Source organism: Hesperophylax consimilis, chromosome 15 (assembly GCF_061612785.1).
Source record: "Hesperophylax consimilis isolate HC1 chromosome 15, BYU_Hcon_1.0, whole genome shotgun sequence".
Lineage (NCBI taxonomy): Eukaryota > Metazoa > Arthropoda > Insecta > Trichoptera > Limnephilidae > Hesperophylax > Hesperophylax consimilis.
Window position 1 is genome coordinate 11,070,381 of NC_142850.1, and position 27,612 is coordinate 11,097,992.

Here is a 27,612-nt window from a genome sequence, read left to right on the forward strand (position 1 = left end):
GGGACACGTAATTGAGTTATAGGTTGAGTGGGTCAATTAGGGAACATATGTTTATATTTATGAAAAAAATTGTAACTCCCTCACTACGATTAATGTGAAATTAAACTGGGAGTCTGCTCAATCAGATGCTTCCAGATAGTAGGCTATTTATTAATTTGCGATCAATTACTGCTGGCGCTTCTACAAGGCAAGTTTGATAAGTCAAGTTAGTAATTACATTAAAATACAATTACTGAGTTAATTATTCATTGAGAGTCAGTATTTATTGGTTATGGGATAATATAAAATCAATGAACTATGAAAATTTGTTTTGCACATGAACTTCACAGTATTGAGGCCAAATTTTTAAATCATATTCAAGTTACTTCTTACTAACGGCTGAGATCTTAACTTTGCTTTAATTTTTTTTTATCTGTGGCATACCTAATCAAGCAGATTGATCTTTTTAAAATCATATAAAAAATAATATCTAGTACCGTTCTGAAGTAAAATAATTTATTAAAAAATATTGTAACGCAATGTTTCTACATGTAGGTAGCGTGCCAAATGTCGCGATAATTGACTGTCACTCGCCTTTCTTACGTGTAACATAAAGAGATCAGGAATCATATGAATCTCAGGATACGTGGGACTTGCTAAAACTGTTTTCTATTAAAGATGAGATGAATTTAAATCTTTTGATAAATGAAAAAATGTATTCAAGAACAAAGTTTAATAGACAAAATATTATAAACACCTCTTAAAGTATTAAACATTGTTTCAGAAGTGAGAGAAAGAGAGAAAAAGAATTAGTTCATTCAGGACAGCTGCAAATTTTCATGAATGCAGGGAAACTTCACCATCAACGGGCCTCTTGTCAAGAGGGCCAAAAAAAACTTAAACTCTGCACATGAGGCCGACCAATTAACATCTTCTAACTCAAAAAGAATAAGTAGTGTGTACTGATTATTTACTACCTACTCGTAATAAACAATTTGTATATACTCGTAAATACATATGTTTTATCTGTTATACGTTAGAATATGGCTGATTTTTGATAATTTAAGAAGAATTTTAGAAATCTAAAATTTATGGTAATTACTTTTAAAAGCGATATATCTAGATTTAGCTAAAACCTTTTACTCAATCTGCCACAAATCACTTTTTAAAAGATTATAAAACATGGGTATCAAAGGCGAGGAACTAGTTATATGAGTAACAGAACACAACAAGTCAAAATTAACAACCATACTAGTAAATCACTGCCGATTACATAAAGAGTTCCACAAGGAAGCATACTAGGGCCCGTTCTTTATACTATTTACATAAATGAACTTTGCAGCATGAAAATAGACGGTAAAATAGTTAGTTATGCTGACGACTTAGTTTTACTCTAAGGTTTTACTCTTTTAAAATGTAAGGATTGGAATAATGTATATAACATAGCGAATTTGGAAATCTCGCAAGTTGAAACATGGCTAGACTCAAACATACTTACACTAAACATATCTAAAACAAAGTTCATAACATACAGTATAAATAGCACGGGACAGACAAAAAACAACACAAACACCATAAAAATACACGAATGTTTAAACACCAACATCTGCGATTGCCCTCCTCATCAAATTGTTCTAATTGGATTTATATTATTAGAAATCTGTACTATACCAAGGGATGAATCACATTTAGGAAGATGAATTCTGATCAAAACCTCGTACTGTAATACCGCCCAGCAAAAAGTTTATTTTTCTTTTCCTAAACCCGCTCAACCCATATTTTGCCGGTTACAGAACATAAATACATATTATTAAAATAAATACCCGAAAGTCCAATTACGTCCTTTGCGTTCAAACCATATCTAGATATCTCTAATAAACAATAAACGGTGTTAATCTCAAGTGACTTAACAGGTAAGTATAGTTCATTCTAGCATCACGTTCATCAATCAAATGCATTGTACATATGGCTTTACATTGGTGATCGACAAACCGTTGGATGCAATCTGCCATCCATAAATTGATAATAGTTTGACCAGTCTATAGTTAGTAATAAGATGGATAATTGTAGAAATGTATCATACATTTGTACAGATAATCATCCAAATATTGTTATTTATTATAGCAAGACCAAACATGGTCGATGATTTTATATTAAAACCTTAATGTAATTGCTTACTACGTTTGTTATGGCAGGAACTGGCGAGGTTATAGCTTAATCTTTGTATTACGATGTCTCAGCCCAGCAGCATTATTGTTACGACGGAATACAACACAGTGGTGATGGAACTCAACTTTTGTTTTTATTTTTCGTCTTACGTTAGAATTGCTGAGTAGTACAGTCCGGAATTGGAGTCTAATAATACTTAGTGTAAGCCTCCCATCGGTCAGAAAATCTTACGTTTGTCGGCTCCTAATGTCGTTGCCGTGAAAAAAAAAAAAAATTTCCGTTCCTCTTTCATGATAAAATATGTTTTTAATATTAACACAACTTATAAAGGTTGTACGAAAGAAGGCGTATTGCTTGATAAAAATGTTGACCTAACTTCTCCGAAGAGTATCGAATAAAAAGAAAATTAGTTTAATTTGTACCCCAATGATGGTCGGGTTAAGCGAAATCGGTCGGTCGTAATACATTAAAGAAAATCGTTGTGTAAAACAAAGATATTATTTTACTGGTGTGGGGTATTATGCCGTGTTGCGCTACCTCCCTTTTCACCCCACATTTAGATCTGCCCTGATGATGGACACTGTCATGACGTCCGAAACGTTGGATAAAGATGAACGTTTATTTCATTAACATTTCAAACTGCCAAGTGACTGTTCTTAACCAAAACATTATATTAAAGAAACATGTTGAAAAATGAATTATTAAATCTTCTTTATATTTTATAATCTCTTTGAACAGCTGCCGCATACTTTATTAATTTTTTTAAAGTATGTATAAATATATAGAAAAATAAATAAAGTTAAAAATGACAATTTGCTATTAATATGTACCTGCCGACATCATAATTAACTGTACCACAATGCATATATTAACTGTTTTTGTTTTTGTTTTTCAGGGTCATTTGGATTAAATAATAATTAAACTGAAGATAACTTGTACGATAAAATAATAGTCGCGAACCTCGTAATATTTTTCTCCTGGAGTAGAGAGATAATATATGTGTGTGATACTCAATCCTCGTGGTCCTTTTGACATTGCCGGATAAAAACTGTTTTTATTTGTGATGTAAAACCACAGTTTTATCACATGTGCTTAAAAATAATATTCAACAAACAAACCAACTTACAGGTAACTGGAGCCATAAAAAATTAATTCGCTGAAAGTTTTAAGGCTAAATATATGTTCTTAACCTTTCGGGGTCAGCAGTGATTTTTGAAAATTGCTCCGCCAGCCCCGTCATGTCCCTGGCCCTGCCCGGCGGGGGAGCGGGCGCAGATGCCTCTCCCCGCAGAGCAGTCAGTCCATTGCTCGAAGTGCGCCGGCCCCACTGTACGCTAAACTGCGACCACTGCAACACCATCCTAGAGGACAGATTCAAGCATATACGTGAGTTGCATTTTAATATATTATTTATTATTTTTTTTTTTCATGTTCTCCATGAAACGGTTATACACCAATATATCATGGAGAAGATTACAAATTAAAAGGTTTACACAGGCAGTTTTACTATTTTGTCACATGCGTTATCAGATAGTTACTGAATTGTCTGTAGGTGACATTGAAAATGTCGATGGCTAATACAGAATCGTTAAGCAGTTGAGTCGCTCTGTTTATTGGCGCGTTCTGATAGGCAGAAGTCCTCGCTTTCGGAGCATATAAGAGTGCATGGGATCTCCCTCGAGTATAATTGTTAGGGACATAAAAGTTAACCTCTTTCAACATAGGCGGATTATGTATTGTACCAGAGATTAACTTAAAAAAGTGTTTGCCTAAAAATATTTTTCTGCGGGCATCTAATGTATTGAAATCGAGCATTCCTGTTAAGAACAAGGATGGATACAGGAATGGATAGTATGTATATTCCCTCATATACAGGTAACGCATAAACCTTTTTTGTACTTTTTCTATTTCTAAGATATGGTTTTGTTCAGAAGGGGCCCAAATAATGGAGCTGTATTCCAGGATACTGCGGACAAGCGCTTCATATGTTCTCCGTATTGCAATTCCATTAGTAAATGATCTCGCATTACGAAGAACAAATCCAAGCATTTTGTTGGCGCGGGAGACAATGTCATACATGTGGGATTTGAAAGAGAGATTTGCTTCGAAGATCACCCCAAGGTCACGAATCTCGTTTTTGCGTGTTAATATATTTTTATTAATGAGATAAGGGAATAGAATTATGTTTTTAATAATTATGTATTTCGTCTTTCCTACGTACGCATGATCTCCTAGGCATATTATGTTAGATATATACCGTGAAGAGCTGTTAGTCCCTTTTCACGCCTAACTGCGACCACTGCAGCACCATCCTGAAAGAAAGATTCAAGCTATGTGCTTGAATTTTTCTTTCAGTATTTGCTTCATTATACCATAGGGCTTTCGTCTATCCTGTGTATGATCTCCTAGACAGAAATGGTCCTATGATCCGCTTCAGAATTGTTGGCCTATTTTTATTGCATCGCTAACCACGCTGCATAACCACCTTGAAGGACACATTCGAGCATATAAGTGAGTTGAATAACACTTTATTACATATTTAGTTTATCCTACGTTTGATCTCCAAGGTATACAATGCTAGACACATACCGTGCAGAACTGTTAAAACCTTTTAAGTTTATTCCATCCTGGCTACACGCTCATCTGTAACCACTGCAACACCATCTTAGAGGACACATTCAAGCATATAAGTGAATTGCATTATAATATATTATATATTTTGTCTATCCCACGTACGATATCTCAAACACATGATGCTAGGTACATACCGTGCGTGGATAGTAACCCCTTTCTGTTATAAGTCGCGCCACGCTTATCTGCGACCAATGCAATAAAAAATTCAAGGATATTATACATTAGTTATATTACAATGCAAGTACAACCTATACCCCGCTAGCCATGTTGTATTAGGCTTATTAGCTCAGAAAACCGTCAGCCCCCTACTCAATAAGTGCCTTACCCATTGCACCATACCGCAACCTTTCATGGTAGTATAGGCTCATTCACATGAGTTGTTTACAACGAAGGTATTTACTTTGATCCGCATGCTATACCACGTTGAAACGCCTACTACACAACATAGGTAGTCCCCAATTCAAGGTGCGCCAACTCCACTGCACGCTCAACTCGTACCACTGTAACATTGAAGTGTAGGCAATTTCAAACACCACGTTTTAGACGACTTTTTGTTTTTAAAATTCAGAGTTTTGTATTGAAATTCAAGAAACCTTTTTTTTATTTTAAAATTTATTTATATAGGTTATTTTTTTTATTTAAATGGTTTTCGACTACCAACCTAGGCACACGCTAGTTTTATTGCTAGGTTTGTTTGTTTTTTATCGTAAATTATGTATTCAGCAACGAATTTTTGACTAATTTCTTTATGTCATTGATTTTTTTCCGTTGGCTGCAATACATTTTTCCAACTGTTGATACTTCATAAACTATTGTGTTTATTACTTAAAATGTTGGTGTCTGAGAACTTCATCCATTAAATACATGCAAAGTATACCGTTTATTTTAAATATATATCCATAAAATTGTTATTATAAGAATAATGATGATATTTGGATTATTTGCATAGCGCCGTTTTCGTGAGAAAATCACCTCAAGGGCGCTTAAGAACTTAGTTTATACATTTAATGTATTCCTTTGCCTTAAATATTACCCGGAAGCATGCATACTAACAAATATAAATGGTTAGATTTCAGTAAAACATTATATGTAACAAAACATCATGATTGACACTGAATAGAAAATATGCACCAGAAATCTGAAATGTCCTCCAAAATACAGGGAAGGCCTTAGCATGGAAGATATTTTAAATATTATATTACCTTGTACAATCCACACAGTTAAGTTAAAATATTTCTTTTATATCAAATGCCTTTTAGAAAGTTTCATATGAACCAACGTCGCCACTGACATAGTACCTTTTGGTTCAAGCGCACTAAGCATGCGCTCTGTCTGCTTCATTATGATGATAAAACACAGTTTTTTTTAGCAAAGAATGGTCTGTCTTTTGGATCACGAAACATGCTCAATACCGCATGTCTTGTTTTCTTCTTTATGATGAATAAAATCTACTTGCCAAGTCAAAAATGATGGCTGTCTGAAAATACATTCGCACAATGTTATTTAATTTAATTTTCACAAACTCTCAACCAAAAGCTTGTTGTACTGTGCCTGAAAGTTGTATTAACACCTAACCTGCGCCTGCAGTTGATCTAACCACGCCTGTCAACCCAAACCAATTTTAAAATAAATCCGGTGCAAATTGAATTGAAATTCAACTAACAAGAATTTGTATTATTATTATATTCACTCGAGGGATTGGTTGTAAGTAATATATATTTATTTAATTAATATTAATCCTCAAAATATTAACATTAAAACATATAAACTACTTACTGCGGTTTAAAGCCAATTAATTCAACGAGATTTCGTTGTCCACTCAGTTTGGAACCTTATAGAACCTTCTTTAACTTTCTCCTTCGAGAACCATCTAGAGCATTCAAGAACCTTCATGAACTTTTTGGAACTTTCTAGACTCTGCAACACAGTCTGCGGGGCAATTCTGAAATAATCTGAAAAATTGGCGGCCGTCTCGTAACAAAGCTAATTTTCATCACTCACTCCCACCCATGCTCAGCCACCCCCACCAAACTCTATTACTTTCGATGTGACACCAAGGGCTATTTACCACTAAATCAACTGGTCAGTGGCAGTGGCTGGTAGATAATAAAAATGGAAGATTGTCTCGTTGGTGGACAGAGGAGCATCAAAAGAAAATGTGTTGAGTGAATCAATTATAGAATCGAGTACGTCGCAAGAAAACGATGTATTAATTATTAAAATTCTATATCAAAATTCAGCGTACCTTTAAATTTGGTACAGTGGGCGAGATTTTTCGAAAACATATGTGTATACCAATGATTCAAAGCTTTGTCGCGTTTTATCATCTCCACCTTTGCACTGGTTAGATTTGGCGTAGAGGTATAGCAATCACTTATAGTCAGTTACGTATTTTCAAAACTTGTAGCATTTCAGTCAAGATTTTACGATACAACAATACAACGAAATTGGACCGCATTGGATACGCTTTGATTCTATTTTAATCATATTTTGATGAGCTTGAGTAACCTGTACTGACCTCTAATAACGTAATAACAATCAAAGGACCAGAGAGTAAGCAACGTTTTATGTGCTGCGGTTTTTGAAAGCTGCTTTGTAATATTGACCTTATCTTTCTTGAATGTCAGACCTATTTACATTGATGTAATATTAAGAAGGGTATTAATTATACTATAATTTAGTTACACAACACAGATCGCACGTTTCAGTGTATTTTGTGTTATTATCAAAAAAATTAAAAATTCTTTTGGAACACTGTTTGCAGTCCCCTCTTACCCCACAATGTAGCAAATTGGACCGTTGAAACCTCAGTTCCCGCTTCTAAATATAAATCTCACAAGATAGCGATAGATTAGCCGTCAGGATGGCCCAGGGTTATACAAGATCTCTAGCGAGCAGTTCACGACAAGTACAGAGCGATTGATTGACGAAGTCGCCGGAAATTGAACCAATATGGCAAAGCAAGCGGAACACGTAAAACACCATAGTATAGCTAGTTTCTCGGAGTATCTTCCATTGTAATACCGATAGAACAAGAATACCTGACACCTAAGCTCTAAAGATCAAGCAATCCGTTTGTTAGGATAGGGAAATCTATCAAACGGACCAACCGTATCCTCATAGTACACAAGAGTTGTGTACATACCCCGGTACTTGTACACAAGAGTTGAGTACAATTAAAGTATCTGCGGGCCCTGTACAGTACAGCCAACTTCTGATAAGCTAACTTGACTGGCTTCGATGGAGGCCACATGCCTGAGAATTGCTTTAGAGCAGTCACCCTATTAGCAAAGGGTCAAGGAGTTCAAATCTATTTGCCTGTTTGTAGTTTTATTTTCTTTGACGAATAATTTGATAAAAAAAGTTAAAACTAATCAAAGAAGTGCTAGTAAAATTACCAGAGCTCATAAAAAAGCGTCAACTTTATCCACGGCTTCCGGCAATGGAGTTGTTCCGACAAAGGGCAGACCACGAAGATTTATTCGCTTAAAAAAGTTCGAGCACTTAGAGTTAGTGTTATCTCTCGAAAATATTTTATAAACCAGGCTTTCTAACTAATTACTTGACGAGCAGTCTCTGAGGAGAATTATTTTCTTTGTTGTAGAATTATCACCCAACCCCCATTCAAGTAAACGTAGAAGGGGTAAGATTTGTTTTCAGAAGTTATTCAATTTTAATGATACATATTTTTTTCACTCGAGTGAATGCAAATTTGAAATTTTTACTCAACACGTCACAAAAATTAAATTATTGTAATTTTTTTTTAATTTACTCCAAATAATGTCAGTAATCGCTGGTTAAAGAAATTCAAGTACTTCCCTTAATACCCTGTATACTATCAATTAAGTATTTTTTTAGATCTAGCAGTTGAAAGAGTAATAATAGACATACTTTTGAAATATTTAGAAAACCAACTTTTACACTACAATAAATGCAAATTCAACTCATTCTTGGTCTCATAAATTATCAGCTTACAATGGTACATAGACTCATAAACATTTGCTTGGGCAATAAAGCTTATGAGAAAGAAAAGGCAACGATACAAACCATCGCGGTCAACCCTCCACCCGTCGCGCCTTTTTTCTAACGCGAGGAGTCGCGCGGGGTCTCTAAGGACCCCAGAAATAAATATGATAAAATTGTTTTTATAGCATATATTTTATATTTTATTTTGACTGATTATAGTCAGGTGATAGGGACTGCATTGAAAAAAAAAATAATTAAAAATTACATATTTATTTTTGATATGAAAGCCGAAAAATCAAGAAGGCACATTTTTTATAATTTTGAATCGTACTTACTTTAATAGTAAACTTTTTAAACAAATCTTAACAATTTCTATATTATTTATAACTATTTCAGTTCAATATATACTTACTATTTCAACAAAAAAAAATCAACAAAATACAATAAAAAAACATATAAACTTTTCCTTATCGAATTAGTCTTAGTTTTCTCTTAGAACGCAGTCAGTGCATATAGTTTTGGTATGAATCGGACAATTGTTGCCCTTACAAAAGCGACAAATAGATTTAAATTTTCTGTCTGCTTATCTTTTTTTTTTTTTTATAGTGAATACCTCACAAGAGTCCCAACTGCTCCCGTCTGGAGCCAGTGAGACTATGGCATCCCCAATTGGGGGATGTTGTGAGGCTGAAGGTAAGTGGGGAAGGGAAAGAGGAAGGTGGGGAAGTACCTGGCTATTCAGATCTAGTCACTAAACACGGCTAAAGCCATTTGGAGCAACGTTTCAATTCTGAATGGTGGTCTTACACCAGGGCGATACTGGTAGTATCTTCCACTCTGGAACGTGCCGCAAATATACTATATATTATTTTAGTTAATTAATTGTGAAATAACACAAATTAATCAAATAAAATTTATTTGCGCACGCCGGGTTCGAAACCGCGACCTTCGGAATGGCAGTCCAATGCGTTACCACTGGACTATGCCGGCCGTCTGGACAGTGAATACAGCGCTTTCTCATTGGTACGACCTCATTATTATCATCAGGTGGCTGATATTGAAGGGAAGGTGCAAACGGTCTTATGAAATGTTTGAATTCACGTGGCAAAGACAAAATAGTTGCTCGTGATTGAAATTGAGGTGCACATAGTGGAAATACCAATGATTTCAAGTAAATTTTTCGCTGCATATTGTTTATATGATTAGCCGTATCCAGTATTATATGTGCATTGAGTGCACCAACATCCAAAAAAGTAAATGACAGACGCAGTGGCCATCGTCGGCAAACTCGCGCAACAGAGTAGGTACCAATAAGCTTGTCCACTACATCACGCCCCCTTTGGGTTTATTCTAAAAACTAATAATTTTTGGAAGCTCGTCTTTTATTTATTTATTATTTTTTTATTTACGCCCTAATGGGCTTTTACATGAAAATATACATTTACATTGATTACAATAATTGAACATAAGAAGATAAATGGAGTTAATTGTAAGAAAGCAACACATATAATTAAATTTTGTGCAAATTAGCAAAACACTAATAAGATGGATTCAATATAAAATATACCCAAGCATGAAATAGTAAGTAAAAGAAAGTTCAACATAAAAAGTAAGTAAGTGGGTGTGTTTAAACCCAGTATTAATTGTGAGTTTAACAAATCGATAAACCAATATAAATTAGAGTGTAACTTACTCGTGAGGTAAAGAACATTATAACAGAGATTTAAAAAAAAAAAAAAATAACAAAATAAGAGTTGCACCTGTAAAAAGCAAAAACTAATAGAATTTAGCAATATCGACATGAATAAGAAATAATACGATCTGAGATGGAACATAGTGTTATGTATAAAAAGTAGTTAGTAGGTATATGCATACAATTATAAGTGTATAGTAGAGCAAATAAAAAACAAACAAATATGGATATAATTTACTTGAAAGGTTTCGAATGGGAGAAGATGTAATAAAATTATTAAAGCTATAAAAGTTAATTATTAGCCGATAGAATCGAAATAAGTTGCCTTTTAAAGCTCACAAAATTGTCAAAACCAAACATATCTATAAGTTCACAGTATTTATTCGCAAGGTTGTGAATTCTAGGAATTGGTGAAAAAATAGAATAATTAGTGTTGAGGTTCTTGTTAAATTTAAAAGTATCTTTACTGCGAGTTTGCCTAGCAGGAACATTAATGCAAATAAGTTCCAACAAATTAGGGCTGTCAATTAAAGATTTAATAATTTTGAATAAAAATAGCAAATCAATTAACACTCTTCTATCAGATAATTTAAGAAGTTTAGTTTCAGCAAGCAAGTTATTGTAATTTATAAATTCGATTGGAATTTTCATTTTAAAATTAATGTACCGAAGGAATTTATTTTGTACCTTTTCTAATGATTGAGAATGGACCTTGTAGTACGGTGACCATACGGTGGAATTGTATTCTAATTTGCTTCGTACTAACGAGCAATACAGATGTTTTAATGTTGACATACTTTTAAAATTTGCTCCCATTCTCAAAATAAAACCTAGTATTCTCATCGCATCGCTTGTTATTTCATCGATGTGTTCGTTAAACTGTAGACTCTCGTGGAATATAACACCAAGATCACGAATCTGTGATACACGAAGAAGATTAGCACCATTCATAAAATAGGAAAAATTAAGTGGATTTTTGCCTTTGTAAAAACTGATAATCTGGCATTTACCTAAATTTAGTTGCAAATCATTGACAGAACACCACGCACATAGTTTATTAAGGTTCAACTGCAAAATTGCGCGATCGTCATCGTCTTTGATTATTCTGTATATCTTCAGATCGTCGGCAAATAACAGGACTTTAACATTAGTAAAAATATTAACAATATCATTGATAAACAAACAAAATAATATTGGGCCCAAGTGAGATCCCTGTGGTACTCCGCTCGAGGCAGCAAATGTATAAGAAGTAAACGAATCTTGGGGAAGATCATCATTGCATTCTTACTCTGACTCTGTGTCGTGCTCACAAATTTCGTCAGCGTTATCCACATTCTCTTCTTCATCCTCTTCAGCACCAACTTCTTCAACAATTCCCTCTTCTAACCATCTCAAAATTTGTTGATTTTGTCTCGTGTTATAAGAAAATAATCTAAAACAAAATTTTAACAAGAAATAAAAACAAAGCACGAGTGCAATTTTACTTACGTCACTCGTCGCGCGAGGTCCCTCACAGCCTCACGCCGAAACACACGTCTGTATCTCACAACGCACATGCGCAGACTGAATTTCGGTGGCGCTAGCGTCAAGTATAGTCCCATTTAGGAAGCTTCATAAAGTAAGGAATCAATGGTAAAAATTAAAATGTACATAATTAGCATTTCTGTAAAACCTGGACTTTTAAAGACCCCACGCGACGGGTCGAGGGTTAATAATGGCTATGACATAAATAACATTGAAAAAATTATAAAAAATAAGAAATTTAAAAATAAAATTAATTTAATATATCCGGCAAATAATAAAAATATAGAAAAATTTGCATGTATCGAATTAATCGATCCAACATCCTTAAATGCTGTCTAAATATAGCTTTTAAAACCAATAATAACAAAGGAACAAACCTCAAAAACTCAAAAAGTAGAAATCCTAACCTAGATAATAGTGTAGTACACAACTAGTATAATGCTTTATAATATTTTCAAAGTTATGCCGAATAAACAAATATCTAATTTCCATAAAGACATGGTAATGTATTTTGCAGTACTCTTTTTTTAATGATAAATGTCAGTCGTCAAAACATGATTTATTCTATTCACGTTTTTTCAGTGGTGGTGGTGTTTTAGCTAGAAAACTAAAAAAACCTTATGCTTACTTAAAACGTGTTTTATTAAAATATATCCTAAAAAATTTCCTTAAAAAGGATACCAGGTAAGTATCTATTTACAAATTGATAAATTTAATAAAAAACTTTTTTTAATTGTATAACATTTTTCTTGTTTTTTTTTCTCATTATCAGTTGAATTTTTATATATATTGTAAAAGAACTTAAAAATTATAAAGTTTCTATCACTTATAAATGAAATCTTATCTGGTTGATCACAAATAATTAATTAATACTAAACGACAGCAAACACGCGTTTTTGTAAAGTTTTGATGTATTTAAATCTATCGTCGGCTTTAGAAAATGACCTATAACTTTCACATTTCACATTTGAATACATCGCCCTCTACTTCCTTGCGTTATAAAAGCCCTTGGTTAAAGCTTTTTCATGGCCAAGAAATTTTATTAGAAAAGCTCTTACATTGGTTTTTATTGGCACTGACTTTAATATGACATTTTATAACTCACAAAACAGAAGGTGGAGTTCCTACAACCAGAAGTCTCGAGAATTGTGAGGAACTTAAAAAGCGCGATTAATTTGTGACTTTAGTTTTCCGACAGGGGCGTATTGTTCCCAAGAAAAGATCTGAGGTTTCAATAAGTTTTAATAATAAGAGGTTTATATTACGATGGTTTAAAAAATATGTGTTCTTGTAAGATCAACTGCCTCAATTTTTTAAGATTTTATTTAAAAAAATCAGGCATATGGGGCTCTTTTTTACTTTCAAACCATTATGCAGCTTAAACAGGAAGGAAAAACATTAAAAAATATTACGTATTACGTCAGTAATACAAATAAAAAAAAGTTAGTAAAAGTAGTACCCTTTACAAAGTGTTTTCACGGATTAAACATTGCTTGCCGATTCTGGAGGTATTGTCACCGCACAGACCACATTCTGAAGGACTTCACCTCCATTTCTTTGGGTTATACAATTTTAATACAATATAAAGTTCTTTTATTGCTGAAATATGTTTGTTTCTACCGCATTAGAAGAGTGTGTTCTTGGGTAGAATGAAAGCATAATATCACGTTTCGTTTTGAGTTAATATTATAATTCAATAAAATAAATCATATTTATTGCGAAATATGAAATTTAACATATCTGGGTAAGTTGATAGAAAATTAGGCAGACACTTGACGTTTTCGGATAAATGAATTTCAATAAACGATGTCAACGAAATTAGGGATCTTGGAGTTATGTTTGACAATCAACTTTTTTAAATCACATACAACAAAAAACTAACAAAGGCATTAAGACACTGGGATTTATAATCAGAAATATCCAAGACTTTGATTCGTAGGAAGTAATAAGTATATTTGTCGTTAGTACGCAGGTTGTTAAAATACAATTAAATAGTGTGGTCGGAATACTATTAAATTCGAATAAGAAATATTGAACGCGTGCTGCACAAATTTTTACGATTTACTAAACTACACATTTTTATTCAAAACACATACGTATTTAAGAGAAACATGAATAATATTTATTACGTCACATAATATTATAATTTAGGAGCATCACATAGCATCGAGCAATTGCATTATTTTATTGGTCTCGTGTAAACTAAACCTATATTATTATTTTAATGCCATTTGCAATTCAAAAACTGGTTTCTGTTTATTTTATTTCTCTTTTCTATAATTTCTTCTACATTATTTACATTTAAATACAACTTTTTATGTACAATGTGCCATGTTTATATTTTTGAGAAAAATATTAAAAAAACTCTTTTTTTATCTCTGTATCGGGAAGTCAGTTATGTAAAACATAAAACCATGTAAACCCATTGAAGCGTTTGTAATTAATTAAATAAAATAAAATTGAATATCGATCTATCTATATAAATAAAAATGTAAATGTTCCTTTTTTTTAATCTTAAATCTCCGAAAGTTCTACACCAATTGTTCGTAATTTTAACACAACGTTGCATAAGAATACATGTATGTGTTTTTATATATTTATAAATGTCACCAGTGACAGGTAAAAAATGTTTATTTTTAAAACAGCGCCATCTGTTGGACGTAAAAGCAACATGCGCTATTGTTTCTCAATCTGCACAGACTTACTGAGTCAAAGCAACGCGTGGCACGATATAGATAGTAGGATATAAAATGCACATTAATTATAACATATTTAACACTTGCCTCACGGTGACTGAAAGAAAATTCTTTATCTTTGGTGTAGGCAGTAGTGCACATGGTTTTAGCGCACACACGCCTCAGAAATCTAATAAGCCCAAAGAACCTTCATCAGGCTCCGCTGAGGATTCGACGTTTTGACAAAAACATACTACAAAAAAATTCTGATATAGTATGCCAATGAATGATTTCATCCTTTTTCACACTTTTTACAATCACCCAGCTGTGTAATTGGTCAAAAGAGTTCATTGTTCATTCTAAATTATTTCCGGAATGGAACATCCAAGGGAATTTCGGTAATATCATTTAGATATTTTACCAGTGTTGTCGTTCGAGCGGAAGCTATCGACCGTTCGTCAACGTTGACCTGGTAACCTTTAGGTGATTGTATGCAATCACAGGGCGCCTAAAATATATTTCTGCTTTTATCAAGTAACTACTATTTAATGATTTTCTAGGAGTGATATTTTTTTCCATGAGTTTTTTTTATTACTTAAAGCGTATTACCCAATCTCTATTGTAATAATGTTTTATCCAATAATTGCCCTTTAAAAGTAATTTATACGAGCTTCAAATATGTGTATACCAAAAACGCTTACTTAAGTAAGCTTTTGAAAATGATATCATAATACTGTTCACAAGAAAAATGTCTACGTATTCTTTATGTCTGGGCGATATATTTTTATTTCGTCTCTTTTATCTTTAAAATGATTAAAGTTTTTGAGTGAAAATATCCAATAAAAATTCATTCGAGTTCCAAGTAGGTACCTACCTCTTTCTATACATTATTCATCGGTTCTGCCTCTTGGTTAAAATTATGAAATAAATTTTATCGAGTGGGAGGTGAAAAAGAAAAAAGTTTTCAATTATCATATTTTATCTAAATAGCTGTACGCTGTAAGCTTATAGTGAAAGACTAATCAGCTGATCTTCCTTATCTTTCTATTCTCCATCTCCTTACCTTTTCCACTACTTTCAGCGTCACAATACTTTCACACCCCAATAATTCAGAATAGCATAGTTTAACTCAACACAGGCTTGTTTTAGTGAGGTTAAAAATTCTTACGTAAAAAAATATACAACGTAAAAAAACAATAAACAATAAACATGCTCTAGACGATCGGGGGCAGTTTTTAACTCACGTGAAACTACCGCACCTAACCTAACCTAATTCAACTGCCCCCAGCCGCCTGGCGCCAGTTGGGACTCTTGTGCGGTATTTTTTTTTTAAATAGCCTTTGTCTTCCTTTTTACATTAGTCTCTAAATATTTCTGGATTTCGGGATGCCATATTATGCCAATTGGGAAGCCATTCGAGAAGAATTTTTACGAGAGTTGTTGAAGCTGACGGAGATATTGAAAGAAGGGTAAATGCAGGTAACTCCATTTATGAAGGACTAATCGCGGTTGGCGCTAGCAAAAAACTGTCCAAAAAAGCGAAGCCAGCGGTCCACAATGAAGTGCTGGTACCTACCCTGATGTATGCTAGTGAGGCATAAAATTTTCAAAGGAAGAATGAAATTAAACTGAATGCTGTAGACATGAGATACCTGAGGCATAGGTGCGGTAAAACCATGTATGATCGTGTGAGAAATGTGGAGATCCGCAAAAATTGCCAAGCTGGTTTAAGCATAGTTCAAGCGTAGGCAAATGTGAATGGTAAGGAGAAGCCATCAGATCCTGGAGTCGGACCATGTCAAAAGTCAGAATAATAGAAGACTATGTATGAGACGATGAATGTGAATGAGGCCAGGAGTATATGCCAAGACAGAATTGTATGTCGGTTTGTCTTCTCTGCCTACCCCAGAGTGATGAGACCGGTCGGCGGCTAAGTTGACATCTCCCCTATCACAACACAAGCAACATTTTCGCTTAATGTGGTGGTAGTAGGAGATCTCCAAAAATTGTCAGGTTACTTGTAACCCGGAAGTGATAGACTTATTTAAAAAAAAATGTCAGTTAGTTAGGAAATCTTGTGCAGTATTGAAAGCAACCAAATAATTTTATGAATTCACTATGGTATCATTTGAAATTATTACATAAGCGGATATCTCGACTGTGTTGAAGTATTTCGGTAATTTTTTATCTTCTTCTAGAATGAAGCTGGGTTCGCTTTACTTTTTAATTATAATAAAATGTAATTTTAACAAGAATCCAGGCCGTAAACACCTGTAAAAGTTCACTGACCGCTATAAATTGGGGTCTTGATAAATATTTACTTTTATACGATAATAATTCTTTTCCACGTTTTGTGTCCACATAATCAAAGTACAAAAACAATGTAATGTGTTGATTTTTATTTCACACTGACACATTAAATTACCGATACGGCCTTTAGACAAAAACCGGTAAATAAAAGGGCATTGCTCGACAAAGTTCGTATCAACCACAAAAGAGAAAAAAATAATAAAAGTGTGATCTTTACAGATTTGATGGAAAACTTATGAAATGAGCTAATGAAATTATTTATGTGTTCTAGAAAGAATTTCGAAATATCAAAATATTTTATCAATTTCGCCTGAAGTATTTTTTTGTTTTTAATGTGTAACAATAATATGTACAAGAATTTTTAATATGTACAAGAATTCCAACTGATCCCAACCGTATAGAGTCAGTGAGACTATGGAATCCCCAATCGAAGTTTGTAATGAAACTGAAGATAGTGGGGAAAAAAACGAGATAGGGAAGAAAAAGATATGGAGATGGGAATGATGTGGATGTAAGGGAAGTACCTGGCTATTCAGATCTGGCCATCAAATACGGCCAAAGCTATTTCAAGCAACATTGTTGATTCTGAATGGTGATCTTACACCACGGCGATTTCCACTCCGGAACGTGCCGCAAATATACTATATATTATTTTAAAAGGGTAATTTGAGAAATAATACAAATTAATTAAAATTTACTTGTACACGCCTGGATTGGAACCCTTGACATCCAGTTTGCTAGTCGAGAGCCTTACCCCTCGGTATACGTGGTGGAGGGATAAGTAGATAAGAATGATAGTAATGGAACATTTAAGTAATTTCGGACACACTGACACGCCCACCCATATCAACCCAGATGAAGTAACTAACCGGACCTACCCGTCATTTAACTGTAAAATTATTATAGCCCTCATCAAATGTGGCATAATTTCCAACAAACCGTTTCATCGTGTATTTCCTAATTCAATCATTTTCGTGTGTGTATTAAATACATGTATTTACCAAAGACATATGGAATCGGTAATATTGTGATAATATTATATTACATTGCTCTCACGAGATTATGTTACATAATATTGATATTGACATCTAACGCGCAATACATTATATTATATAACATTAATAAAATAAATAAAGCAAATAACATTAATAATTACTATCATAATAATGTAACATAATACTCGTCATTTTGCTATCATTTCCTTTTCTGAAAGGTTGTTTATTTCTTTTATTTTCTGTTCTTCTAAGAACTTATAACCGAGATATTATGGTCATAGATATTACAAAGATACGCATTTTTAAATATCCTACGGAAAATTATTTTTCGAGAAAATATTTTTATCTCAAAATATTGCTCTCATTTTTTTAATCGATTAAATATAATATATTACATACACCTCTTTAAGTCGTATAGTTAAATTTAAATAAAACTTCATATCATATCTCTAATTCCCTGAAAATTATTTTAAAGGTTGCAATAATACTTGTAAAAAATGGCTAAAAATCATGTTTACAAAGTAACTACTACTGTCCTTTATGTTGCAATCAGGTTAAAAGCTCGGGTGAACCTCCTGTCGTCTTACTTAGACTTCACTGATTATATAATAAGGCAGTGTTTTTTGAAAAGGTGACACTACTCAGAAATTACCTTAAGAAAGCCTTCTGTCATTGCTTCGTCATTGTGTTAGTTGATTAATTTTTTTTATAAATATGGGTAGCTTTAAAAATCACTTTATGTATTTAGAACAATGTTACAAAGTAATCCGCCACAGAAATAGCAGAGGACCTAGCCGTAATTTAAAATCGGGTAGATATTAAAAAGTGCATCATCGTACAAGTTGTACCTGTGTAACAAAACTAAAAATAATATTTTAAAAATACCCTAAGTGTATCTTTATTTAAGTGACCTGAAATCCTAATAGTCCTTGATCGAATTGTTATGCTAATGGTCAGTTTTATATCGCAATGTTGTAACCTTATTTCTTCTAAGGTTTTACCCTTTAAAATTCCTACATTCAATAGCCAATAAAACAATCACCAAAAATCGCATTGTCTGCGGTCAATTATTTGAGGATATTATATAATTTGGAAGAAAAAATGCCAGACCGGATTCGAATTCCGATACTAGCATTAATGTAGTAAAATTAATCGTCTGCAAGCAAACACTTTGTGGTGTGACATTATAAATAAAATAAAACACACAGACTATGTATTTACCACAACCATTTATAAATAATGGTGTAGAACTTTGTTACATGAATTTTTTTATTGCGAGATACATTACCCGGTTCATACAAAGCGTGAAAATAAATTTACATGAAATTTATTTATTCACAAACGTTTGTCATTTTTCGGTTTCGTATCATCTGTGGATGTTATGCTACGCAAAGGATTTTTATTACGGCTGCCGTATTTTTAAAGTTGAGACTTCAAATGATTTGGCCAGCTTTTCCATTATTTCTTTTTATGCTTTTCTAGGAAACAAAACACGTCCACTTTTACAAACAACACTTTCAATCAAAGTCGAAAATGAAACCCGCGCAACGTACTGAGCCGCTCTCAACTAGAAAATAAGTTAATTAATACTTAAACATTTAAGGGAAAGCCTGAACACATGTGGACCGAACAAATGATCAATAAACGCCAATAATTGAAATGGCAACCCTTAGTCTAAAATGTAATACATTTGAAAGACAAATATGATTCCCTTTATACCCAGCAATGATCGAAGAAAGACTAAATAAATAGATTTAGGGAAATTTAGACCTTCAAACAAGGACATTGATCTAAAATACCATTATTGCGTCCCAACTAAATAACTGCATAAGTTTGATTTTTCTGAGCAGTAAAAAACAAGCAAAAAATATTAAAAACAGAGGCGTTAAGTGGGCGTTAAACATCAGTTTTGAGTTCATTTTTTGTCTTAATATAACTACTGCCTAAATAAAAAACGTTTTTGAATAAGCGGTGAAGATTGGATTGCACTACCTCCACTGAAACGTAGTGTCTGCCGCCAAGATTGTATTTAACTAGTAAGAACTTGAAAAAGTAAACTATACTTTTAAATGTCAAAGGAGGTATTTTTCAAATAAATTTTCCCAGAATACGATTAAAAAATGAAGCTAAGTCTTCGGAGAATTATATTTTTATATTAAGGTCTTCAAATTCAAGTGAAATTCTGTGGTTCGTCTGTTCCATTTATAAAATTGTCTTCGTGAAATTCGCTATATCTTTTAACACACTGAATATATTTACAATACACACTCGAAATGCATACCATATAGATTTTAATGGAAACCAATATCGCCAATAATTTAATGTCTTTTGATTCTGGACCGCATAATATGCACTCTGCCTCTCTTATATCGCATTCTGAATTAAATTTCACTACGATTACATACATTTGTGTTAATTTATTTTATTTTTGTAACACAATTTTTGTATTGGAAATCAAAGGCCCAAAATTTTGGATCAAGAAATACGCCAACACCGCATTGCTTGTTTTGTTTTTTATTCTATCTTTTAACAAGTATTCTTAGTATTTTCTTTTAAAGAGAATGTAATATTAGGCAAAATAAGCTTTCGAATTTTCGTGAATCATTAAACTTCTGCGTTTGTTCTCGTAATTTTATATGCCCTTAGACATCAAAAAATGTAATCCATTGGAAGTTTTTATTTGAATTTGGAGTTGTTCTTAAAAATGTCAAAATCATTACTGTTTTCCAAGTATCCAAAACAAAACTCTTACTACAGTGTATTGTGTTTCTTTTTTCAATGCCAAGAATACTAAAACTAAAAAGTGGCTCTGTATATTATTCTCACACTTTTCCTAGACTTCATAAAAAAATCTTAAATTTTTTTTATACTTACTCTACATAGTAGGCCTTTTTTATTTAGGAGTAAAAACAGATACAGATATCAATTGACAAGAATATACAAAACATCAACTAGAGAACTCACCTGCATCTAAACTATTTCTCACGAGTTGACTTAAACAGCAGTTAAAAACATATACAAATAGTTTAACTTATAAATAGGGGAAAAATATATACCTACCTAAGAATATTATTATACAAATAGAGATATGAAAGAAATGCGCAATATCCTTATAAGAATTTACAAATTATTTTTGAAAAAATTTAGAGGAGTAATTTAGAGAGGGAGAGATTTTACAAAAAAAATATATAGATATATAAATAGATAAACAATGTTAAACAGAAATTTAAAAAATATATATATTTAAACGAAGTATGTCTAAGTTGTTTACTTTGAACTTTGTAGGAAAACAGTCTTCATTTTTCTACTAAAAGTAGTGCGTGTATCAAAAAATAAGTCAGAATCCTTGAGGTTTTGATTCTGATTAAGTGATTCGCACATTCTTCTGATTGGATCCCTGACACCAGCATTTGTCCTGCTAATGTGGAATAAGTCGTTAAGCCTTGTTACTCTGGGTGGTACTTTGAAGTTTATTAATTTCATTAAGTCGGGACAGTCAATAACGTTGTTACAGATTTTATACAGAGTCATGAGATCAAGGTATGTTCGCCGGTTAGATAGAGTGGAGACGTTATAACTCGAGAGCATATTTATGTACCCGCGTTTAGGTGCGCTCATTCTGCAATTGAGGCATCGCAGATATTTCTTTTGAATACTTTCAATATTTTCTTTATAGATATCGTAAAGTGGATTCCATATGGAGGTGCAGTATTCAAGTTTAGAACGGACCAGAATGTAGTAAATAAGAAGATGTGTTTCAGGTTTTCGAAATTCACGACTGTTTCTGATGACAAATCCTAGCATGCTGTAAGCTTTATTCACAATATTATCAATGTGCGCATCAAAGTGGAGTTTGGAATCAAAAAGTACGCCTTGATCTTTTATACAGTAAACGCGCTCGAGTAAATAATTACCAATACAATAATTGTGTTCGATAGCGTTGTGATTTTTAGTAAAACTTATTTGTTTACATTTATTGTAACTTAGGTAATTTTTTTTTTCATTGAAAAACGTTTCGAACCTTACTACGTCGCTTTGTATGAGCAGACAATCGTTTAAATTCCGAGCAATGGCAAATATTTTTATGTTATCGGCGTACAAAAGATATAAGCAATGCACGAAACATTAAGTAACAATGTTAATAAAAAGAATAAACAACAGCGGACCCAGGATTGACCCCTGTGGTACGCCAGAATTAAATGGTTCCCATGTAGAAGTGTTTCCTCGTAATGATACGGCTTGTTGTCTTTTTGTTAAATATTAGATAAACTAACGTAATAAATTTCCTCTAATTCCGTTGTACATTTTTTTTTAATAAGAATAAGGTGGTGTGATGTTTTGAATACTCACATAAATAAATAAACGAAACGAACGTGCTCCAAAAAATTTTTGGTTGGAACAACAACATAAGATTTATTGACAGGCGGGCTTAAAGTAAACATGTTCCCACGGGAAGGAAGAAAAGCAGAGATCGATGGGATAGTCGGGTTTTGAACTTGGGTACGTTGACAGCTCCGAGAAATCGATACAAATCAGAAGTGTTGTGTGAAATTACAGTTAATTAGTGAATTCAGATGGTGTTAAAAGTATTGTGGAATATTGAATTAAAGTGAAATATTATTGAACCGGTGTTTGTGTGAAGTAAAAGTGGTTGTACTCAGTGAGGATAGGAATAATTGGATAATTTTTAGAGCCCCGTTTTGTGAAAAATCACCCCAGGGGCGCTAAGAGTTGGGCGATCGCGATTATAATATAAAATGTGTTAAATTAAACGTGATTTCGTAAATATGTAGTTCAAACTAAATTACTTGCCATCCATCTTAATTCAAACTTTAAAATAATTAACTTAAAAGCTATGAATAGAAATGACACCCGTGTAGATTTGAAAGAAAACCAATGTCACCATCGACTTAGTACCTTCTAACCCATTTAGTACGCGCTGTGTCTCTCTTACGCTTGCTTGACATCGTCTATTTCTATTCCATTTCATCAAATGAAAATTTTAAGGTGACGATGAAACAAAATTCTGAATATTAAGCAAAGAATGGTGGTACTTTTGGACTACAAAATAAACCCATATCGCAGGTCTTGTGTACTAATGTTTGATTGAAAGAAAAAGGTTGAACTCACGTCATTGTAGAATTTACCTTGGTATTTTTCCTTTAATTTAAAAAAAAAATTATTTTACTACCTTCAACGACAATTTAATTTTTCCTTACAATGTCAGCGCTGTCATCAAAAACATAAATTAAGTTAAGCCATGGGATAACGAACGAAAAGCTCCCACCCTTCACCCACATTTATAATTTGTGTCAAAGCAATTAAAGTCACAATCAGCAGGCGGGGTTAATTAATTGACTTTGACCAGTGGACCTTGGGAAAAATATCCCGTACAAGCACTGAAGAGATCATACTTAGAAGTGTGATCAAAAGAAAACTGATTCCTAGGCAAAATAAAATTGAGTGCCTTGTGTTCTTTTTTTATCGTGAATATAGCAGATGAGTCCCAACTGCTCACAACTTACGGGAGACTGAGTATTCGGAAGAGGAAACACCCATTTGGGGTACGTTGTAAGACTCAAGGGAATGTGTGTTAGGAGATTGTAATTAATTATTAATTATTTTATAGGTAAGTATTTTTCCGAACAATTTTTGTTTTGGGATAACTCTATTAGTAAAACCTCAAAATGTAATATTAAATCATTCAAGACAATATTAGCAACTCTCAAATGAAAATTTGAAACACGAATCATTTTCTGTATTTTCTGATGCAACTTTTTGTTTAAGTGTTGCTAATTGCACTTTGTAGTAATTCAAAATCATGTCTGTTAGTTTTCTAAGATCACAGTATCCAGTTTTGAATTATATAAAACAAATTGTAAACATTTTTAATGTCAAATTATTTAAAACTAATGCATCATAAATGATGTAAGAAAGTGATAAATATGATTAAAATGGTAGTAAAAAAAACATAATGAGAATGAAAACTCCAAAAGAAATTACTAATTATGATGAACTGCGATGGAAAATATCATGACTGAAAAAATCATATAGATCAACAAACAACGATGATTATGAATTTATAATTTTAATATATATTATTTTACATTGAATTTATAAATTGTCATTAAAAAACGAAAAAAACACCATCCCATTAAAACACACCAAACGTTTTTTTGGTATGAATAACCTACTGTTTCATCCCGACCAGTCTACGTGAATAATATATTCATGTTCTAAAACATCTACATCAGGGTTGCCAATTCCTGGAGAATTTCTCAAATTACGGAGAAAATTTTCATTAATTGGATATTTTGCGGCTAAAACCCTTTTTGTCGCAAAAAAAACTATTTTAAATTTAAAAAAATGGTAATTTTGTTTCATTTTGAAGGTGAAGGAACATGTGCAGGTTTTGTGGAGAATATGAAAATCTTTTAATTTCTTATTGGTATTTTAGAACAATATTAGCTTTGACTTAACTCTGATTTATATTCACATTTAAGTCGATGAAAATATTTTTATCCAGGTTTTTAAACACCGGTAAATTGTTTATTAGGTGAGGTCGTAGATGCATGTTTGCACCTTGATTCAATAAGATAACATTTCTGACAAGATTTTAATGTTTTACCTAATGTTCTTCGATGTTAAAAGTGGATAAACTTAAAAATAAAAAAATATCTTGACTCCCATACAAAATACGGCACCGGTTGAAAAATAACTGAGGCATTTTGAGATTGGTCATCGGTGACGTCACAAGTCACGTCCGTAGATTTGGTTCGTTTTTATGGAAACCTGAAAAATTAAAAAAAAAAACTATTAAAACCAATTAAACACTAATTAAAGATGTTAGGGCATGTTCTGAAAAATGAATATTGTATGTAGTTATTTTTTAGTGTGAAATGTAGAATAGTTTGCTCGTTTGGGTGTTTCGTACTGGACAGTGGAAATTAATATTTTCGATGTTTGACCTTCTTTACCATAACAAGCAAAAGTAAGGAAAATGTGAGCTAACTTCGGTAACACATTCACGCCCACAACACACTTCTATCGGCTTATACCTTGAATGAGTACAATTTGACCCCCAACTGTTGTTATGAACCGGAGATAGAATTAACTCTCGTCTAATTTTGTCGTACTATTGATTGATGGGAAATATCTAACCGTTTATTGTTGTTTATAGCACATATATATATAAGTAGGGTTTACACATATTTTTACACCTGCTTCACTCCTCAAGGATATCCTATTTCAAGGAAGGGGAAATATTTTATTTTAACAATTGGATGCCTTTGCAGAACTTCCTCCACTTAAAAGAGACCCTCCCCACCGCATCCCAAAAGATGTCATTGGCCTTGAGGAAAATTATTTTTTTCAGGGCCTGTGTGGGGTTATGTAATAAAAAAATTTGGAAGCAAAAATACTTGATAGATTTATTCGATTCTGTTTGGTATTGGTATTTGGTGATAATAAAAAATAACTTTTAATTTTTGACCTTTGTTGATGATCCAATGATTTAATTTCAAAATTGTTTAGATTTTTATAATTCTCTTGTTTTGTCAGGTAAATTAATTAAATCTTGAAATATTGTTTGTTTTAGGTATTTGTGATTTTATAGCATGTGTTTTGTGTGTTTAAGTCAAATTGACTTGTTTTGTTTGTAAAGAATGGTTGTTGTGTAATTTTATCGAAGATTATACTTGAAATCTGTGGAATATATCTACAGTGCTTGTTATTATGGGGACTTTCCGAATAATGATTAATTTTTGAGCCTTCGATATTGAATCTATGGCTGATAGTATTGCGCCTCCCTATGATATTGGCAAAAAGAATAGTACACAATTTTCATGCAGGTAAGTTTTTAGATTCTCACGGCCAAAAGCATTTTTGTTGTTTGTTTTTGGGGTGTTATGCCGTGTTGCGCTAACTCCTTCTTTAGCCGACGTTTCGGACAGCGTTGCAGTGTCCATCATCAGGGCAGATCCGGTAGATCCGAAGATGTAGATCTTCGGAACCTAGAAACGTCGGCTAAAGAAGGAGTTAGCGCAACACGGCATAACACCCCAAAAACAAACAACAAAAATTTTCATGCATTTTATGTCTCAAATCCTTAGTGTATAACAACGTGTTTATTTGAAGGTGGTATTAATTATCAACGGTTATTTTTATAAATTAACCGAAAATAATTCTTACTAACTATTTCAATTATTTTTGTTGGTTTTGTTAGATTATAGGTAAATATTCAACTGGGGAATTTTTTTTTTAAATACATCCATTAAATATTAATTAAATTAAATTAATTTCTGTTTTCGAAAATGAATGAATGCAAATTTTGAAGCCTAAATTAACACACTTCCCGACATCTGATCGAGCTGGAACTCGGCAAATAAGACTCTTTTTTGATGACGATGCATGCTACATACCCGGGGACATGTACACATGTATCTGAACTTGGCGACAGCACAATAACAGCAGTTAAATATTCGAAATAAATGTCGGTCCTATCCAATTGGCATTTGGCGAGGTTGTTGGTGCGTTTGACTCCAGTCCTTGGGAAAAAAGGTACAATCCTCAGAAAAAATATTATCTTTTTAAAATTTCGAAATATTTTAAAAATAGATGGATTTTATTAAAAAACCTTTTTACAAGTAGATTTTTTCGCTTTGAGTTATCCGCGTAAGAGTAAGACATCTGTGAGTGATCAGTAAAGATTTATTTGGCTTCGAATCAGAGATCATGAATTTGAAATCCGAAATGTATATTTAAATTTTATGTAAATATTTTTTATTAACACGTTGCATGAAATGTCTATCCATTTTTGGTCTAAATGTTACTTTTGGGTTCGGGAACTTAGTATTGACTTAAAACTGTTTCATTTACCTTCTTTTAAATAAAAAAATACATTTTTAAATTTAAAAGTATGTTATTTTACTGAAAATTTGTCGGAATTTGGACCATGCTTTATGGGCCAAAGTTTTAACGGTCTGTCACTAAAAATCGTATTTTTATTCACTATTACTAAAAAGGTTCGGAAATTTTACAGCAATCCTAAATAAACATGCCTAAATAACATAAAATCGTAATATTTTGCTTTGACGCAATAGCAAGCAGCTTTAATAATAAACATTTTTAGTGTTATTATTTTTAAAATCATGTGTTTAAATAAATGTGCAGAATGTCTCAAGTAGAGAGAATGGTGGGAAGCAAAATATGACTTAAATGATTTAAGCTTTTAAACAACATAGTTGTGGTTGCATTAACATTATAAAAAGAAGGATTTTAAGTTTTTAATTATCTTAACTAAATCTAGAAAAAGCTTGTTAAAGCAACGTGATGGCTCTTTTCTAATAAATGAAAAGCTCTCGAGCTGACAAAACAGCTTATTTTTATAATGTGGACTGCAACTTTGAAGATTGGCCGCTTTTCATTAAAAACACGTTGTATGGAATGAAGCAGCCAGCAAATTAAACTTTTAATTGGTTCTGGCTTCCTCTTTGGCGATAAAATATACAACATTTAGTAGGCGAATATATGAAAAGCTGTACGCAGGTTTGTAGATACTATTTCAGATTCGAAACTTTGCTCAAATTTTTTTTAGCCATGTTAGGTGAACTGATCTAAATATGCAGGTACGGATCATACTCTTATTAATTTAATAATCAATTTAACT

At 32.7% G+C, this 27,612-nt stretch overlaps 1 protein-coding gene across 1 annotated transcript in view; it reads left to right on the forward strand.

The window, feature by feature from the left end:
- Nucleotides 1-3,065: 3,065 nt before the first annotated feature.
- The window catches only part of LOC149417291 (atrial natriuretic peptide receptor 2-like), a 366,040-nt gene continuing 341,493 nt past the window's right edge, over nucleotides 3,066-27,612 (forward strand). Inside the window, exon 1 of the mRNA XM_089640191.1 lies at nucleotides 3,066-3,534. Coding sequence (XP_089496317.1) covers nucleotides 3,387-3,534 — 148 coding nt within the window. The 5' untranslated portion in view covers nucleotides 3,066-3,386. The remainder of the gene's footprint in view (nucleotides 3,535-27,612) is intronic.